Source organism: Anser cygnoides, chromosome 6 (assembly GCF_040182565.1).
Source record: "Anser cygnoides isolate HZ-2024a breed goose chromosome 6, Taihu_goose_T2T_genome, whole genome shotgun sequence".
NCBI classification, from domain to species: domain Eukaryota; kingdom Metazoa; phylum Chordata; class Aves; order Anseriformes; family Anatidae; genus Anser; species Anser cygnoides.
This window is the reverse complement of record NC_089878.1, coordinates 25,185,170-25,205,048: the sequence shown is the minus strand read 5'-3', so window position 1 is coordinate 25,205,048 and position 19,879 is coordinate 25,185,170. Positions and strand designations below refer to the sequence as shown.

The 19,879-nt window shown below is 43.7% G+C and overlaps 1 protein-coding gene across 1 annotated transcript in view; it reads left to right on the top strand.

The window, feature by feature from the left end:
• The window catches only part of LOC106029820 (unconventional myosin-X-like), an 85,730-nt gene that overhangs the window by 27,816 nt on the left and 38,035 nt on the right, over positions 1-19,879 (top strand). The window contains 12 exon segments of the mRNA XM_048072282.2: positions 642-771; positions 1,606-1,724; positions 5,023-5,169; positions 5,708-5,808; positions 8,486-8,552; positions 9,010-9,102; positions 11,662-11,730; positions 12,576-12,658; positions 14,192-14,300; positions 15,314-15,394; positions 16,409-16,533; positions 17,298-17,412. Of these exon segments, the coding sequence (XP_047928239.2) occupies positions 642-771; positions 1,606-1,724; positions 5,023-5,169; positions 5,708-5,808; positions 8,486-8,552; positions 9,010-9,102; positions 11,662-11,730; positions 12,576-12,658; positions 14,192-14,300; positions 15,314-15,394; positions 16,409-16,533; positions 17,298-17,412 (1,239 nt within the window).

Genomic DNA, 19,879 nt, shown 5'->3' with positions numbered 1-19,879 from the left:
TTTGAAACTCAGCTGTACCCGTTTATGGTAAAAACAAGACTAGACAAATGTTTCTAGTGTACAGAAATGGGAGAGTTTGGGAAACAGTCAAGGTTGAATAATATTTTAGAATGACAGAGCCTTTGGGGAGCATGAACCTCACCCCCACCCCATAATGGTTCTTGAGAGCCCTCTAGGTGGCCTGAACCAGGAAACCTCACAATGACCATTAGAAGGGGAACACTTTGCCCTAAAGGTAGTGTTCTCCAGAAATGTTCTGGTTATATCAGCGGTATAAATGGCATATTCTGCCATTTCACACAGATTTCAAAACACATCCGTAATTTTATGAGAGGTTATGTGTTTAGCAGGATGAATATGCAATTCGTGTTTTGTTTGATAAGTGGTGTGTTATCAGCCTGAGGGTTCTAATAATGTAGGTGAAACAAGATACACAAGGTTGAGAAGAGGCAGCTTAAGATTTCAATAGCTCCTGCTTAGATGTGATTTAAAGGAAAGGAATATCTCCTATTCAGCAGCTGTTTCAATTTTAACATGGCATTTATACTTCAGATGAGGAGAGGGCTCGGGGCATGGATGTGGTTGTTGCATTGTACTGTGGCTGTACCTACAGCCAACACTGGGTGTATGGTTTTGCATAGACTGCCATGAAGGTGGTGGACTTCAGCACAGAAGAGATCCGAGACATCTTCAAACTTCTTTCTGGCACACTTCATCTGGGAAACGTTGAGTTCATGACAGCTGGCGGGGCCCAGATTACAACAAAAGCAGGTAAATGAGACCCTCGCAACTTGGTCAACCCCACAAAGCCCTGTAAGGCCTACAGCAAAGTTCACTCCACAGTCCTCTCCCCCTATCCTGGTCAGCAGTGCCTTTGCTAGCAGATTCCCTGTAGTTTAACCCCACAAAAATATTGCCACAGCAGGCATGGCTCTAGAGCACCGGAATGTTTTAGCTGGGCTATGATCCATTTTTTCTCCTGGGTACTCAGGCTGAGTCCACAGTCTCACGGTTTCTCTTTTGCATTGAAAGAGCAGGAAGAGAAAGGAACAGGGAGGAGTTTTAGATAAGGCTGTTAAAAACCCTCCTCTGAAGCATCGCTAGTGTGCACTCTGTTACAGAGGACCAATCTGAGCTGGTCTGGTAAAGTCTGTCTAGACAGACAGAAGTAACAGAAGTAATAACTATATATCACAAATGGTTTAAGTCGCAAGTTAATTTCCTCTCTTCTGGACATCCAAGTTTAGCAATCCCAAGCTCAGGCGGCACTATTGTGCCTTTAGGGAAACATACCTTCCTATTCAATAAATGCTTTGCTGGTGCTGAGCTTTACACAGTGTTTTGTTCTTCCTGTTGTCAGCATAAAGGCTGACCTATACAAGAGTCTGTCTGTGGCCCCTAGTGGATGCTGATCCTACCTTAGACTGGGTATGTAGGCTTACAGCATCAGGTATGCCAAGGGGAATTAAGTAAACAGGATCTTCCTGCTGGAATTTAGTTGCTTGACTTAGAGGAGTCCCTGGGGTTTCCACAATGAGCTGCAGAACATGCATCCCTCACAAGTGGTGGGGACCCATACAGGAGAATGTCCATTTTTCTTACTAGTGCTGAACATTGCCAGTGACCTCCTGGGCTTAGATGCCTTCCAGCTTTCCGAAGTACTGACTCAGAGGTCCATGATTCTGCGTGGGGAAGAGATCAGCTCCCCTCTAACTGTGGAACAGGTGAGTGTCCTACTATATGCTTCTGTCACTTCTACATTTCCAGGCCTTTACCATCCACTCAAGTTTAAGGATCCCTGTTACGTTCCTGCTAAGTGCTCAGCTGTGTCCTCCAGTCTTTTGCCCTTAACAGTAGTTCAGGTCCCAGCATTGCCTCTTCTGGTTTTTAGGCCTCACAGGGCAGGAGGAGTTCATTTGTAAAAGGCAATGCACAATATTGGTTTTAGGTCACCTTCAGTCACCAGGAATTGGCCATGCTCATATTGTGTAGAGGATGCATCAGGTGCTTTGTGGTAATTGCATGTGCGCATGCTTTTACCTTGCAGAACTCCCAGGTTATGCTGCACTTACTGTAAAAAGCTTTAACACAGTTACCACAAAACATCTGGCAGATGTTAGGTTGTTACCCCAGAGCAGCTTGTTTGTGTATCCACAGGAGCAGAAGAGGACTAAACAGGCTTGTATGTATGCTCATCTCCGAACCTGTACAGCCTGCAGGGGCCAGTCCTACTCATCTGTTGCATTTCTCTGTGGTTCATTACACTGTTGTCCCTACTAACTGTAACTTGTGGTGATGCTGATCACTTGAGGGCACTCTTGGTGTTTTAGGTCCATGCATAGATAACTGTGGAAAATCATCCTATGTCATTAATAAGATGCAAGACACTGGGAAGCAAGGGATAATATAGCTAGGATGGAATAAACATCATGTTATAGGAAAATAAGCAACTCTAATGGAAAGCTTGGGGTGGCATGGACAGCAGAGAGTTATCATGCCAACCCTTACACTAACAGAGGAACCAGTGTTTCCAGGATCCCTCTGACAGACATCAGTCTAACCATTCTTACGGTCTCCCACTGAAGGAGTTTCATGGCCTCTTTAAGTATGCTTGCTCAAGCTACAGTGGAGACTGTAGCTGAAAAATTATTCTCGGATTTAGATTACCTTTGGCATCCCAGCTATCCACTTTACAAGCTTCAGTTTATGTAAAGTTTTTCACTTGGTATTCTCTTTTCTAAGCTAAACAATCCAATTCCCTCCACTTCCTCATAAGTAATTTTCTAAACCTTTTTTTCCACTGTCCCTGTTTCCACACATCTTTCAAGAAGTGGCATGCACTTCTTGGACATCATATTCAAGCTGAAGTCTCAGTAGTGCCCATTTCAGCAGAGCAGTCACTTCTTTTCTTGTTTTGGACACAACTGCTAATATATCACAAGCTGAGCTTTGTCTTTAAGAAATGCTATCTTTTTGTCATAGTCCATGCAATGCTGTTGTGTGACAATTATGTTTTTGCCTTGAGTCTGGGGTAGATACCCTCAGTATCTAGTACCATGGTTCCTCTTCTCCGCTGCCTGTCCTAGATAAACCACACCTTTCCGTAGCAGCATGCAGGGGTGGATAACAAATAATGCCAGAGATGTTCCATGCAGTCCAGAGCAAGAGCATGCAGTTGTAGGTTTTACTGGAGTCTCCCTGAGCAGAGCTTTCCCTGAAAGCAGGGCCATTCCCGACATTCTTGCATGTTGGACCCCTGCAGCCCAGTGAAGCCCTGTACTAAGACTGGAAGAAAGCTATTACAGCAAGTGGATGCTACTGCCTAGGTGTCATCTCTAGGTGTCATTTCCTGTTGCACCAAACAGCAGCTGTGTAGGGTTGTACAGGCCTGTAGCCCTCAAGTACTGTGCCCACCTCTTCCCACTTGCTGTTGCTGGAACGCGGCGATAGAACTGCCAGGGATTTCTCCTTCTGTAACGGGCTGGTTGCCCATCCGAGCTTTGACATTTCAGTGGGTTGAATGGATGAACTGGCCTGAGGGCGGGCAGGGCTGGGAGGATGAAAGGAGCCTTTGAAAATCTCATCTGAGCCATGCTGTGGGGGAAGAGGCTTTGCTTACCGCTGGATGGGGAGGTCCCATTCCTGGGACATGAGCCCAACTTACTGTGCAGCCAGAGGCATGGCCCTGAGGGCTTTCTCCCTCCTGACTAGTAAGGCAGACCAACTGATGGAGAGAAGAAATACCCAGAAAAGGCATGCATGACTGTGCTTTGAAATGTGCCGTGGAGAAGGGAGGTTGCTAGGCCTAGGGTTGCTGGAGGAAAGTACCGGTGAGACTGGGTAAAAAGGAGGATCTTGCTGGCTGAGCCTCAGGGGCAAGCTGAGCAGGGCTGGGAGGATTTGGAGGTGGCTGGCCTGTGCCTTTAGTGAAGCAGAACAGGAGAGGTGGCGTTATTCAGGCTTGCAAAGCTGGAGAGACAAGGGTATGTTTAGAAGACCTCTAACATTGCTGCCCAGGGCTACTGAAGGAATTACCTTGGTGTCATGGCTGAGAGTAAACAGGCAATAACTGATCTAGATACCAGCATTTATTTAAGACATTATGAGATTAGAGCTTTTACCCTACTTGGTTACTTGGTTATTTCACTTACCACCACCCCCAGCATTATGTTCATCAAATGTCTTTTCCCAGTAGGGAGATCACTGCTTGTCCAGGAGGGTCAGGCAGGCAGCTGTGCTGGTCCATGTGCAGCTCCTCATGTTACCTGTCTCAGAAACTACAAGTCCAGGTCCCTGGGCATACTCTGGCTTTTGTCTCCAGGCATCTCCGATCTCCAGGATCTTTCACCCCATCCAGAATCTTTCTTCTAGTCAAGATCTTTGTCTTTGTCTTTCCTGGTCCCCTCCTTCTTTTTAGTAACACTTATTTTTGGCCTCCTCTTCTTTCCAGAACCATAAACCCCAGTTTCCCAGCCTCAGTAGTCTGTGGGCAGAAGCGGAGCATATGATCAGCCTCTTAATTTGCGGTTCTGTCTCATGTCTCTCTGTTAATTGGAGGATTTGGGGCATGACACTTTTGTTTAGTCCAAGTGTTATCAAAATGTACAACCAGCCCATTCCAGTTACTTCTGCTTGAAAGTTCAAAAGTTCAATTCTGGACATTCACTGCAACACTTACATAGGAATAATTATCTGCTGCCAGTTAGTGTTCACAATTTGAGCCTTTTTTTCAGTGTATGACTCTTGGTAATGATCACTGCATGAGATGTAGGGCCAGCTCTTCCTTCAGCCTCTCAAGTTCAGTTACCTAAAGGTCAGCGACAATGGTATATCTGTGCATGGCTGGGCTATTTGCAAATTTGAATGTTGACTGTACATATAAATATTGCACTGTGCACAATGAATAAGAGATGCTGAGGCATCTAAAGGGAGTGGAGGGACCTGAAGTCCCATAGAGATTCCTGGTGCACCTTATGCTTTCTGTTCTCCCCGTGACTCATTTTTTCCTCTCTGCATTTACAGGCAGCAGACTCCAGGGACTCCCTCTCTATGGCACTGTATTCTCAGTGTTTCTCATGGCTCATTAGCAAGATTAATACGAAGATCAAAGGCAAGGAAAACTTTAAGTCTGTGGGCATCCTGGATATCTTTGGCTTCGAGAACTTTCAGGTCAGAATTTTATCTTTTGCAGGGCGTGTTGGGTTTGGAGAGGTCAGTGGATGTAGGGAGGAAGTTTTTAGGTTTGTATCTTGTGTAGGATAGCATAGGGCATTCTGGGACTTCTCCACTGCTCCCTACCCCTGAGAGTGGCAAAATCTACTTAGCTGCCCATTTCTGGTAGCTTTAATTGTGTAGAGTGATGTTCAAGGTCTGATTTGTGACACAGACCTGAAGCAGATGTGGTGTGGTAGGTAATATTGATATTTATGGAACTATGTTTTTTCTTCCTAAGAAGAAGAGAAATGTGATTTTTCTTATCATCATTTACTACCATATAGACCTCCTGCATTAGGCTAGCATGAGCTACAAAAGCTGTTCTCCTGATGGGCCTCCCCATACTGTCCTCCTCATGTCCAGCTAACAACCCTTGCCTCTGTGCTCTGTGGCTTTATTCCAGGCCTGGCACCTTCCCTGTAGCTGTGGCAGGAGATCATTTATAGCCCAGGGAAAAGAATGTTAAGTTTTATATCTTTGTTTCTTCTCACAGGTGAATCGTTTTGAGCAGTTTAACATTAACTATGCAAACGAGAAGCTGCAGGAATATTTCAACAAGCACATCTTCTCCTTGGAGCAGCTAGAGTACAACAGGTGAGGGGGCCTCCTAAACTCATCTACCTATTGCATGAGGAGCAACTCTTCTTTTGTTTGTTTGTTTTGATCATGGCTGTTAGCTTCATGTAATGACTCCTAGTTCTTGAGTTAAAAGAGAGCAAACCATTAGCCTCTATCCATTCTGTTTGTATCACAACTTATGTTATCAAACTCTATTATGCCATGCCCCCACAATGTGTAGTTTTGCAAAATAACAACAAAACAGACCTTCACAATTTTGAAATTTCAAAAATCTTAGTCTAGATTTTCTTCTTTTTCTAAGCTGAACAGGAAGATCTTGGGCTCTAACACATTAGAACACATGGTCACTTGCCTGATTACTAACTTTTGATGATTTACCTAAGGTGAAGGTATTGTTATGCAGATGCATTCTTGGTGTGCAGAAAATAAAGTCCCTAATAGTAGATAGGTATCTGGCAGCTCTTTCTGTTCTAGAGAGTCCTATGCTATGAAAATGGCTCTTTTACTCAGCAAGGAGATTTAAATCACTGTTTCCTGAGCTTAAAGAGCATGGGGCTTTCTGCACAGCTGATTCTCATTGTGGACTTTGTATTAGATTGTATTTTTTAAAGTACCTGGGATGCTCTAGATTATCTCAGCTTCTAGAGAAGCCTGCTAGAGAAGTACTTCAGTTCTTGTTCTGAAACAGAAGCCTTTATGTTTGTGAATGAAGCAATTGAGTCAGGTCAGTGAGGGCAAATGAGAGCAGCTTTGTAAAGGGAGAAACTGAATAGGCAATTCATGAAATTCTAAAGATTACAAAACTGCAAGACTATTTATGTACTCACTTCTCAGGCCAATTCCACCATTGCAGGAAGCTTGTGTTAAGAATGGTATCATTGCAACAAAAGATTTTTTCCTGATGATTACATAGGAGTTTAAATTCTGTGTCTGAACTTTGGAAAGGATGAGAGAATTTTATTATTAACTACTTTTCAATTATTGTAGGGTAATGTGATTAAAGCTCACATTTCACAGTAGTAGCTTCATGTCCTCAGGTTTAATAAATAGCTCCATGTATTTTGTCACTCAATTAGATAAGGGGTCTGTGGCACTAGAGACGACTTGTGTGATTTCATTTGTTTTAGATAACTCTGCTTCCTTCAGTTCTGGAAGGACTTCTTGCCCTCAGAAGTGATCCGAGAGGCCTTTTTGTAAAAATATACGGCCTCTTGTACTGGGTCTGGCTGGGATGTTAACTTTCCCTGCATCAGCCCATACAGTGCTATGCTCTGCACTTGTAGCTAAAACAGCAGTGGTATCACACCAGTGTTGTGTCTGCTGCTGAGCAGTGCTGGCACAGCATCAGGACGCTCTCTAACCCTCCTAGGGGGTGGGCAATAAAAAATGTGAGAAAAGAAACATCACCAGGGCAGCTGACCTAAACCAACCAAAGGGATATTCCATACCATATGATGTCACACTCAGCAATAAAAGGTGGAAAAAGGAAGAAGAGGGGAGGGGTGGGCTCTCGTTGTGAAAACGTCTGTCCTCCTTCCGAACACCGGCTGCGTGCGCTGAGGCCCTGCTTCAAGGACGTGGTCAAGCATCGCTCATTTGTGGGAAGTAGAGAGTAATTTCTTTCCTCTGCACTTCCACATAGCCTGTACTTGTTTTGTTTAGTTTTCCCTTTCCTCCTCCCTTTTCCCCTTTCCTTTTTTTTTCCCCTTTAGTTAAATTGTTAATTGTTTAGTTAAATTGTTTAGCTAAAGTGCTTAATTAATAATAATATTTCCTTAATAATTATTTCTTTTGTCCTTTAATTAAATCATCCTTATCTCAACCCATGAGTTGTTCTTTCCTTTACTTCTTCCCCTCCTCATCTAAGAAGGGGGAGTGAGAGAGTAGTTGTGGTGTTCAGCTGCCTAGCACGGTAAAACCACCACACCTCTCTGACACCCATTGTTGCAAAGATTTAAAACACTGTGAACTGGTATTTTTTGTCATTAAGGGGGTAAGATATTCTGTTCCCTTTGGAGGGAACTTCTTTCCATTCTTTAGAAATGATTCTAGTTTGCTGCTCCCAGCTGTTGGCCACAGGTTTCCGAATGCTTTGAACCTGAACATACAACGTCTAGGCTAAAGGGTTTGTAGGGAACAGCTTCACTGTCTTCAGAACATTAGCCTTTACCTGAAAGGAGTCTGTATCAGTGTCAGTAAGCAGCTTCACACCTAGCTGTAGTTTTCCTTGGTTTCCTGAGCACGAGTTACTCACAGGCTTTCTGGATTTGTGGGTCATCAGTTGACTCTTGAAGCTGTGTAGCAAACTGTCCAACATCACCACCACTTGGGCTGATGTTCATCTCTCCTGAACTAGCAGGAAATGCTTTCCATCACCTGGAAAAATGGAAGCACCAGAAACTGAGAGCAACTACAATTCGTCAGTGCTTGGTGCGGAATTTGCTCAATGACTGTAAGATAAGCATCAGTCTAAATCACCTGGATGGATAAGAAAGGCTGTCTCCTACTTACATCTCCTTGTGTTAGCAGCGCCTTGAATATCCTATTTTATTTCCTCAGGCATGGCAGAGCCCAATTCCTGCAAACCCTCTTCAGTCCTGGGAAAGCCATTCTCAGCCTATTCTGTTCTCAGTGCTCATGGGGGCATTGGATCTTGCTTTTCATGTTTGATCTGTTTGTTCCTGACTTTCAGGGAAGGGATAAACTGGGAAGCCATTGACTGGATGGATAATGCAGAGTGCCTGGACCTTATTGAGAAGGTGAGCAATTATCTGGGACAGTTTCCAGGGACCACAGTGGTGACTGCTGATTGTCTTGGGGCCTTCCCTGGGGTCTCCTGGTTTTAAAAACAGGCGGTTGCTTAGATCCTCTTTCCCTCATGACCTGGCAAAAGTATGAGCTGTTCTACCTGTAGTCTCAGCTCAAGAAAGCATATCTGTGCTTGCGAGTGAAAGCAAGCTTAGGGAGGGTGTCATAATTTAAGACAGGTAGCATGGTTTAAGTAAAACCTTAATGTGATTTTCTAATAAATTCTTCACTTCTGTTCTGCTTGCTGAATGTGTTGACTAGCCAGAGTTCTGCTTTCAACTCAAGCTTTGCTGGTTTATAACCACGGGTTATTGCTCAATGTGCTGTCCAAATCTCCAGTTTTTGGCTTGGTGATGCGTAGTTAGAGCTTTTGCTGTCTGTAAAAGCTTGTCTCTTGTTTGGCTGTAGAAACTGGGTCTATTGGCTTTGGTGAATGAAGAGAGTCGATTCCCCAAAGGCACAGACAACACCCTTCTGGAAAAACTTCACAGCCAGCATATGGTAAGTAAGAAAATAACCCGGCAGGCAAATGATCAGTATGTTAGCCCCATCAGCATTTCAAAGCTGAAAGTGAAGTTTTTGTTGATGTAAAATATGTTCTTTGTGCAGGAAATTTGAAATGCCCTAGGCTCGAGTCTGCAAGTATTTAATAAGGCTACATTGAACAAAAGTAGTATGTGAAGAAACTTGCAGATGGTCTCTTGCACAGAGAGAGAGGGAGCGTGCATACTGCAGGCTGCAGGTAGAGGAGATTTGAATTTGTGGCTTGGGTTGAAGGTCAGGTTCTGCTGGTCTGTGATGGGACATGAGGCAGCACCCCAGGCACAGGACGTGGCTGCACAGTGTGGTTGGGTTTCTTCTGCCAGCTGACTCACAGGAGCCAGCTCCAGAGCACTTCAAATCTGTCTCCTGGGGCTGGGGACAGATTTGGCTTCATGTTTTTTAATGGGAACTCTCTTATTGTTCCTAATTAATTATATTCTTTCCTCCTCTTTCTTGTATTCTGGGCATGGGAGTAGAAGGGCTTTTTCATACAGGTCTGAAAGTTACCCTGGGGACACAAAAAACACAGTGAGATCACTATAGCAGTCCCTTACCCTGTCTCCAGTACAGGCAGCATTCTGATCCTCACAGTAAATAGACTGAAAACAAAGCAAGTTAAACCCCGTAGCAGGCACTTAAGGAATAAGTTACTACTTTAGCAAGAACAGAGTCAGCTAATACATTACCTAGTCTGCCAATTAAGGCTTCATCGAAGCCTGAAAACATACAAATTCGTAGCCTTTATTAGACATTTTTTTAAAAATTGGAATAGATGCAGATACTCTCATTTTTCAAATGTACATCTAACTCTGCTAGTAATACTCATGGCTGCAAATTGAATATAATAACAACTTCTATTTATTCCAAGTTTTGCGGAAATATTTCCTTTCTTTAGGCTTAAGTGGATGCCTTCAATTTAGTCCATTATGGTTTTCCCTTGTATTAAAGGTCAAGGTATATAAGAATGCCTGATTTACCTTTTTTATTGTCGTTGGTGTTTTATATATTTTAATGTCACATTAATATTTTTAATACATCCCTTATTTTCTGTTTTCTTTGTGAAATGTCCCAGCCTCTTCAGTTTGTCTCCAGATGGAGAAATTTCAAAGCTCCTCTTTCTTTCTGCTGTTTGTCTCTGAACTCCTCTAGGTGTTTTCTCTATTCTTTTCTGAGATAAATATTCAAACCAGAAAGCAGTTCCCTTGGCAAGAAGGTACCTGTGGTTTATTGTACAGCAGCATGAGACTGTCAGTATTATTTTGCATTCCTTTATGCCCCACAACATTTCGATTGCTATTTTTGGTGATTTTTGTTCATTGACTAGCCTTCTCATTAAGTTGTTCATAGCGTCACTTCTGTCTGCTTTGAGGAGATAGCAGTTAACGTGGAACCCCGGGGAGCATAGGAGAGATAGAAGATGCTGAGGAGTTGGAGTGCAGGGAGGAAAGGTGAAGTAGACAGCAGTCCAGTGCTTGCGGTTTTTGAAGGCAAAGTGTTCTTTATACCACTAAAGTCTCTAGTGCAGGCTGGAGGAGCACTGGAAGGCATCCACTTCACTGTTGCTGGAAAGCCTGATGAACCTTAAAGGAAAACAAGCTGTTTTCTCTGTGTTTTTTTTGTGGATCACAAAAGGCTTAAGAAAGAAAACCATGAGAGCTGGGATTTAAGAGAATATGACCTCTGGGTCATATTAATGAACAGCAACAGGGGATCCAGGAGAAGGAACTAGGAGTGTTGTAGGCATGGGTAAAACATATGGGCTTGGTAGGTGGGAACTGGGCAAGTATTTGGAAGTGAAGTCAACTTTGGGTTACTAATTAGATAGACCTTATGAAAATAATCAGAGTTGTAGATAGCAAGAGAATAAACTTATCATTCACTTGCCTTTTTCTTACTCTACCTTATATAGTCACTGCTGGAGGCAGGACGCTCAGCTGGATCGTTCATTGATCTCAAGTAGCATGGCTGTTCTTGCATATTTAAGGATTCTTATTTTAAAAAAAGAAGGAAAAATAAAGGGAGAGACTAGAACAGCTAGTAAGGGAAAGTAAAAATTAATATGGAAAAAGAGAAAGAGAGGTGCAAAGAAAGATGGAAAACAGGAGATTGGTATGGTACCTCCTTTGACAAAGAAAAAGCGTGTAGGTGTTCTGCAAAGCTGCCATCTTCCCTGCATCCTGATCCCGTGTACCGCCCCACGTGGTTTGTGTGGAGCCCAGTCTTCATGGGTGTCAGACATGCAAGAATTAACATTTCATCCATGGCATGCCTGCCCAACCTTGATTCTGCAAACCCTTGCTCACATGAGGAATGCCTTGAAGGACTGGGTTTTTCCATCTTATTGGAATAACATATTTGTAATATAGCTGCAGATAACTGCTGCACATGTGGTCAGGCTCTGCAACAACTAAGGTCCTTGCCATCCCAGCATTGCCATAGTCATGGCCGAGTTTCTGACTGAAGCTATGTATTCTTACGGTGCCATTATAAGAAGCCTTTTTTTCCCTTTGATTTCAGAGCAACCATTACTATGTGAAGCCTCGGGTGACAGACCATCAGTTTGGCATAAGGCATTATGCGGGAGAGGTAGGTGTTCGTGTAGCTCATGGTGTATCTGTGAGATGCTTGCACTTGGGCTTGAGGTTATGGAGCGTTTAGATTCCCAAAGTCAAGAATCTTTCTGAGCTGTGTGTATGCTCTGATCTTAGTGCCCCCATAGCTGAGCACAGGAGGTGCAATGGGCTCAAAGTAGCATATCATTCTCCAGCAGTATATTCTCCAACTTGGACATTTGTTTTTCTCAGGTAACTTTTGTCTTGGGAGATAATAAACTCCTCCTTACTTCTGATATTCATGTTTTCTTTTCTTGGACATTCACAAACAAACAAAACCCAAAGTAAAAATAACAAGGACACTTTCATTGTTGGGGAAGAGGAGAAAAGGTTACATGCCTACTGCAGAAAGGAAAAGGCCTCCAAGGTTAAACGCTGCTCTTTGTTATGGAGGGGATGGAACAGATGGAGGCGTGTCAAGGGAAGTCACCTGCACACTAAAGAAGGACTAATCTTCTCCTAGACTCATCTGCTGGGCAGCGGTGGTTGGGAACTCAGGGCACTACATGGCACAGTTAGTATTTCCTGCTCACACCTCACAGAGGATTTCCCCACACTGTGACTGCAGGCATATTTCTGCAGCTCTTTCGCTTAGCTCCTGGCTTTGAGTATTATTTTTTTTTAATTGATGGCTAAAAGCCACTTTCTTGTTAGTAACTGCTGAGCGCTGGAACTCTTTGACCCCCAAAATTAGGATCCTGGCACATGCCCACGGTGTTACTGTGAAGCACTGCTGGAGGCTTTGTATATTGGCATGTTAATGTAGAAGTGCTTAATGATTTGTACTGCTCTGTTCCAGCGGCTCTGTCTGTGTTGCAGGTGCTCTATGATGTGAGAGGGTTTCTGGAGAAAAACAGAGACACCTTTCGAGACGACATTTTAAACATGCTGAAAGACAGCAGGTATGTATGTCTCCCTTATGCTTGTGAAGAGGCCACGACTGCCGGGCTGGACTAAGCCACATTCATGTAATAACCAGGCCAAGGAAAACAGTTGTTTTGTCTGAACATCAGGCGTCGTTCTTCACTATTCTTCGCCTTGTGCTTAAGTGCCCTGACAAAAGAAAAGAGAGCTGGAGAAGACAGATGAGGCACAGATGAATGATTTATCAGTACTCTTGTCCCAGTTTTGAAAAGAGCAATGAAAGTAAGACAGAAATTCCCACAGGCAATTCTGGTTGTCTCCCTCTTTTCTTCCCTCTTTCCTATTTTTCTTTCTGCCTCCCTGTCCCAGCAATGGCAAATTTGCACCTGAACAAGTCAAGGCTCTTTGTCACATTGTGAAATGCTTGCCTTTGCACAGAGACTGTTTGGTTTCCATCCTGCTTGTTAGTGGAGAGCTTCCATGGTGTGCTTCATCCTTATCCTGATCCAAACTGAGCCATCACTGTGGGGCCAGCTGCGGTCCCAGTTTTATACCCCAGTGACCCTGCAATGTGACCTAGAGAAATGAGCTGACTTTCACCTTGATCAAGGTCTACAAGGCAGAGATGGCACGTATTAGAAAGAGAGAGGTGTTAAATGACATGGTGGGCCCCAGAATTTTTTGTGTTGCAGCTCCACCACATGCTTTATACCACAGTTCATATATTTACTGCCTTTGGGCTCCAGCCTGATGGGGCTGTTACAGAATTGCATTTGCCCAGAAGACAGCTGCAGAGTTTGCACTTGACACAACCTGAGAGAGCTGAGAGGACGAGCTGCTCTTAGCTGCCTTACTCAGACAGTGGCATCTGCGTAATATTTTACACAGGGCTTGAAGCCAGAATTGTGGTTGTCATTGTCCAGCATTACCAGAAGGGCTCAGGCTATTTCAACAAGCCAGAAAAGGAAATTCTGCTACAAACAGTCATAACAATAAATCGTTGTGTAGATTTTGTACGAACCAGCACCACTGTCTAAGGAGAGGCAAAATGGCGTAGAAGATCCCACAGAGATGACCTACACAGTGGGTAGCTCCAGAAGTCCTCTGGCCACGGAAGGGCTGTGCTTGCAGGTGCAGGGGCATGGCTTGGGCACCATGGCTGATAAGGTACAAGAGCTAGCTCTGGACGGGGGTTATAGCACACAGTTTAGCTGGAATGCCTTCAAGGCAGTTTTGCTTGGGGGCATATAGCTAGAGGGAGGCGTGCTGGCCAGTGCAGAGTGGAGACCTTCCTTTGTTTAATATCCTATTCTACAGCCTGAGATGGGTCTCTGGCTTTGCAGCCAAGTGTGGCACACAAGGCAGCCCATGTGGTCTGAGCAGACAGATGGAAAGTATTAATTTCCTCACTGAATCACCCAGCTGAACTGCTTCCTGCAGACACTCTGTGGTGGCAGGAATAAAAATGAGGTGTTTCTTACTGGGACGGGGGTAATACCTAAGAATAAGAGCCATCTTCTCACGGGTGGTTGGTGTCTTGCATCTTCTTTAATTCTTTTATTTACCCTTAGGCTGGACTTCATCTATGACCTTTTTGAAAGAGTCTGCAGCCGTAGCAGTGAAGAGACACTGAAGATGGGCACCCAGAGGCGCAGACCGACTGTCAGTTCCCAGTTCAGGGTAGGATGTTTTCCAAGAGAGCAGCAGGCTGCTGGGGAAGAGCAGATGGGTAAAGCAAAGCCTGCGGCCAAGAGGAGTCATTCATCCTCATTTTGTGTCCAGCACTGTAAATGTGCAGGAATGTGGTACAGCTAAAAAAAGACAGTGCCACTGCCTGAAGGATTTCTCTGTATGGTGTAAGATGTGAGATGTTAAGACTGGGCATAGTGGCAGAGGAAAAGAATATCAATAATATTTTGTTAAATATCTGAAGCTTTTTATGTTCTTTGATCATTTATGTTGGTCTGGTGTTTCAGTTAGTTGTATGTGTTCAATTCAGGCCACGTCTTTTACAAGCATAGTGGCAATTACAGTAAAACCTTGTTGGGGGGTTTCATAGCCCCAGGTTCATACCTGCACGTATGAATTTTCTCCATTAAGATTGTCTGCAAACTTATGTTAATGTCACAATTTTAGATTCCTATATAAAAAAGCTTGAAAGACATGTAAAAATAATTCAAATTGGCTATAAAGCTTAGAAAGTAGGGATGGCTATGTACACAGTGTTGCAGTAAACAAACTCTGGGTATGTTTTGGACAGGAAGAAATCTCCTGGGTTACTGAGAGCAGGCTCACTGTGTTGCAGCATTAAGACCTATAGTATAATAATAGGTTATAATGCAATATGTGAGTTATAAAACCCATAAGAAAAAAAAAATCTTATGAATGAATCTATCTGCATTTTTAAAACAAGTTAAATAGTTGGAAAGAATCATGATCAGATATTCCTTGTTCCAGCTCTGAAAAACATTTTTCAGACAGAGATACGATTTATCGTTTTATTACTTTTAACTTAGAACAGCTTTACTTTTTTACTTGATGAAAACGATGTAAGAAAAAACAGGTTTTGGTAGGCAGAGTCAATGGAACACATCAGGAGTGGGAGGGCTGCATGAAAACTGTGTTGCATTAAGAGTAGCACTTTTCTCTCCTGTAGTGACTCAGCCCTTGGGTTTTGTCTTACTGCTTTTTAGGATTCTCTTCATTCACTGATGGCAACGCTGAGCACTTCCAACCCATTCTTCATCCGCTGCATCAAACCAAATACAGAAAAGGCAAGCCTTTCTCCCAGCAAAATGTATACATGCAATACAGGTGCCCATGAGTGCTTGCACAAATGCCTGCCTGACAGGTGCCTCTGTGCAGATCCGAAACTGGGGATAAAAGCAGTTCGCCCTTCTCATCTGTTTTTCCTTCTAGTTGTTTTATTGTTTAGGAAAAATATGCTCTTCTGTTAGTAACCAGATTAAAAAAAAAAAAAAGCTGAATATGATATAGCCTTTCCCACCTCCTTCTGTGCTTACAAAACCTGGAAGATGAACCAGGCTTGTGTAGAGCCCAAAGCTGTGGTAGAAGAAGCAATCACTCCTGCTTGTGTTGCCTGCACACGATTTGTTCTGGAATGCAGGGTTTGTGCAGTAGAAAGTGTCTCCTGCAGCTCCCTGGCTCTGAGGCAGAGGAGATGGATGCTTCATGAGCAAGTCACAGTGCGTAGAGACAGGCTGGCTCCCGCTTGTGCTGTGAACCGTGGCAGGAGGATATGCTGCTGACTAGACTGGGTGGAGAGCCCTAAGCTGATCATTTTCTTTGTGTGTTTTGAAACTGTATGCTGTGGCAGAGAAAAGCCTGCTGGGGCTTTGTGTCAGAAAAAAAAATCTGCAGTTTGTCTTCATTTTTGGCAGTAGAAGGCTGATAGGGTCTTGCAGGCTACACGACTGCAAAGATAACTGAGTCATGGTTCTGCATTTTGTATGTGTTAATATCATTGCTCTACTGCCATGATCTGACAATGACAGCACTCTGCAGACTTCTTTTTTCTGGGATCTGCCCAACTCCATTTTGTCATCCCTTTTGCTGTACCATGCAGTGTCATGAGGTTGCTTTCCCCTTAAGCCAAACTTTTCCCTCTTCACATGGCACGCCCAAGGGTTGGCTTCCTACAGAGAAATGGACGTACAACCTGTGGGTGTCTGTGCTCAGAGAAACCATTCAAGTCAGCAAAGAAGTAATACCAAGATGAACACTTTGGCTCTCTTCTGATGTGTTTTTGAATCTGGATCATAATGCAGGCACCAAACCTCTTCAATCCAGATGTGGTTCTGAACCAGCTGCGGTACTCAGGGATGCTGGAGACAGTCAAGGTCCGGAGAGCAGGTTTCCCTATACGGCGCCTTTTCCAGGACTTCCTCAGCAGGTAATTGCTAGTATTGTGCCAAAAGCTGTAACGGTGCCAAGGTATACGATTTTATATGTTTGTTCCCTCTATAACTGCCGTTACTGATATGGATCATTTGTGTGATGTTTTTCTAACCGTGTCCTTATTGACTGTATCACAGACTGACTTGGACGTTCTTTTGGAGACTGCTTGCCTTTAGGGTAAAAGTAAGAATGGAAAAATAGCCAGACAGCCCACATTGTTTGTAGTTTTGCCGTAGATTAGCTTGTGTGATGCTGTGAAATCCAGATGGTCATAGCATGTAAAGGGACAGTATCATGCCCTTTAATCTGAAAGGCTGAAGGAAATGTTAATGGGCAATATAATTGATTATTAATATTGGAAAGGGTAATTATTTCTGTTAATTATCTGCACCAAAAGGATTTCTTGAAGTTTAAGGCTAGAAGAAAGTATCTTGGAGCATTACATTTCACCCCTATTCTGAACAAAGTAACTTGTGATCAGTGAAAGCATAAGTTTCAGAAAGACAGCTGTTCTTTATTGAAAAATGAAGTTGAGTTTATCTTTTATTGCTGGGATCGCAACAATAATAGCCAATGTGATAACAGATAAAAGTTGGGGAATGGAGGTTCCCAAATTGTGAAGGAGGGAGGTCCCAGCTGGGATTTCTCTCCCAGAGGGAGAAGGACTAATGAGAAAAGGATTACTGGAACCGTGTGATGCGGTGGAGGTGTGCGGGCTACTGTCACACATAATCTCATGAGATTCTGTTTGGTTCTTAGGTACAAGATGCTTGTGAAGGTACCACATTTCTCAGACAACAGCAAGGCTGTATGTGCAGACTTTCTTCAGATCTATGACAGCAGCAAGAAAGAATGGCAGTTGGGTAAAACCAAGGTACTTCATCAGTGTGGCTTTGTATGAGAAATACCAGGATATGGCATTGTTCCAGCTGCAAGGGGATGCAGTTGTATCTGGTGAGACTCGGATCAGTAGAAGGACGGAGTAGTGATGACCCTGTTAGACCCATAGGCATTGATCTGTGCCAGTGACCTGTAACATCTCAAATGTTTCCCATGTTATGTACCTAGAGACGTAGAAGGCTTTCTGGTTTCGTCTAAACTCTCTCACTGATCCAACCAGATCGATTTGGTTGTGTCTGATCCAATTTAAGGATCCCAGGCAAGATGTCATTGTATGCAACTGCAATGTGTGCCATTAACTCTTGCCTCTTTTGCCTGACATTTCGGTCTGCTTGGCTAACTGAAGTTCTTGCAGGAGGCAGTGAGCTGCTGCCTGGTTTGTATCTAAGCTAGGAAGAGGTAGCTAGACCACCAGATGTGTGACAGCTTTCTGCTGTGGAAGCTTAGCTGATGGTTGTGCAGTTAGCGCAGATACTAGCATACGTTTTCTGGGCAAAGGTATCCAAATGCTTCTTCCTACTTGCATAACTCAGATTTTCCTTCTGTTTTCATGAATGCTTAACGCTTCTCTCTTTTCTGGTGCAGCCTGCAAGTTGTTGTTATTTTTTTTCTCCAGACATCTAGCTGGAAATATACCATTATCTTTCACGTGATAGGGAGGGAGCTGATTCAGTCTGTTTTTTTTTCAAGCTTTGAGACAGCTTCATAAAGAAAGGGGTCTGAGCTTTGTGAGGTACATTGCTCTAGAAATCTAGGAGTGGGGAATTGTATCTATCACAACTTTACACATACTCCAATAAATTCTTTGAAGAATATGCCAAGATAGATGGTGTCCAGAGCAGACAGCATTTCTAAGCACTGGGTATGCAGTCCATATCCAAAGCAGGTGGTGGCCTGGTTTCTAAGGCCTTCCTTTGTATGACTGCACTGATGTTCAAGAGAGAAGTTTTTATCAAGTAGCAGTATTTCCAGCCTGTGATTCAAGTGTTCCCCCATCTTTGATCTGGGAATCTGTTCTCTCCACACTGATCCCTGCAAACCAGGAACCATTTCTGTCATTCCTGTCCCTAGATAACCCACATTGCTTGGGTGGCTGCCAGTCTCCCAGAATTTTAGTGTTAAGGCCTGTGTGGCATGTGTGTGTGTTGCAGAGCTCTAGAAGAGGGGTGGTTAGAGCTAGTAAACAGGGAACTGGAAGTTTCTTTGTCAAGAGATAGAATGTATATTGCTGGGCTACAGCAAGGGCAGCAGCGAAATGCATGTGAGGACCGATGTTTAGAGCATAAAAGGTTGTAAGTGTAGCTGGAGTCCATGGATGGCGACAACCAGGAAATCCAGGCTGCTTTGAGCCCCCGGCAGCAACAGGGTCTGTTTTCTCCTCAGTTCCCATTGTGCATCCTGAACGGCTGAGTCCATCTGACTCTTTCCACTCACGCCTTGACCTGCACAGATAAATTATTTTGGAAAAGCAGTATAGGTGGTAAATGATGGCAAACAAAATGTGATTGTATTTTGCCAAAACACCAGCCATACTGTAATGTAACTTTTTTGAATGATTCTGTTCTATAAAATAAAAGTTGGCTGTAGGGGGCATGTTAGCGAACAGCAGTCTCTCTGCTAGAGCTCAGGTTGCTGTTGTGTCTGAATGCTGCGGGAAGAAAGAAATGATTAAGAATGACAATCTTTGCATCTCTTTATTTCTTTATGGCTGAGAAGGAAAACTGAAAGGAGTCGGGAAGCAGTTGAGCTATCTCATTTGGTTGTTGAAGTTACTTTATATGTGGCATGATTTGGATTAGAGGTGTGTATCCTGATAGAGGGGAGCAGTTTTATTTATTCTAAAGTATACATCACTCCAAGGCTGTCCTGGCCTGTTCCACCCTTGCTGCCACCTCTCAGCATCCTGACAGTCTGGGCAGCCCACAGCTGCTCAAGCTGCTGTTGCCATTGCCCTGCCATTTCATTCTTCAGGTGAGTTGCTTAATGTGCTTTGTGAAGTACTTGATGAAGAAAAGAGACCTGATTTTTCCAGAGGCTTTCAGGTAAGGGTGAAGTGAAGCTACCAGCTAAGGGGCACATAGTGTAGGTTATCATCCTGGAGAGGAAGTTCTTGAATGTCCTTGCTACCACTTTTGCTGCTACAGGTGCAGCTCTGGTACCAGGTAGCCATTCCCAGCACCAGGTAAGAATCAACCTGGGGTACAGAGTCAGGAATAGCTACTGCAGAAAGATGTGATGGGTCAATGGGGATGTAACCTAGGAAGAAGTACAAGGGGTGGGTGAAGAGCAAGGCTTATAGAAGGGGGAATACTTCCTGCAAAATGAATGGAAGGATAATTATATCCCTAGCAATTGTTTGTAGGAGGAAGGAAAAGACTCTGTGAATTAGTGCTGGGGATTGTGAAGCTTGGGAAAGGAAATGGGGGAGGAAGGGCAGGATG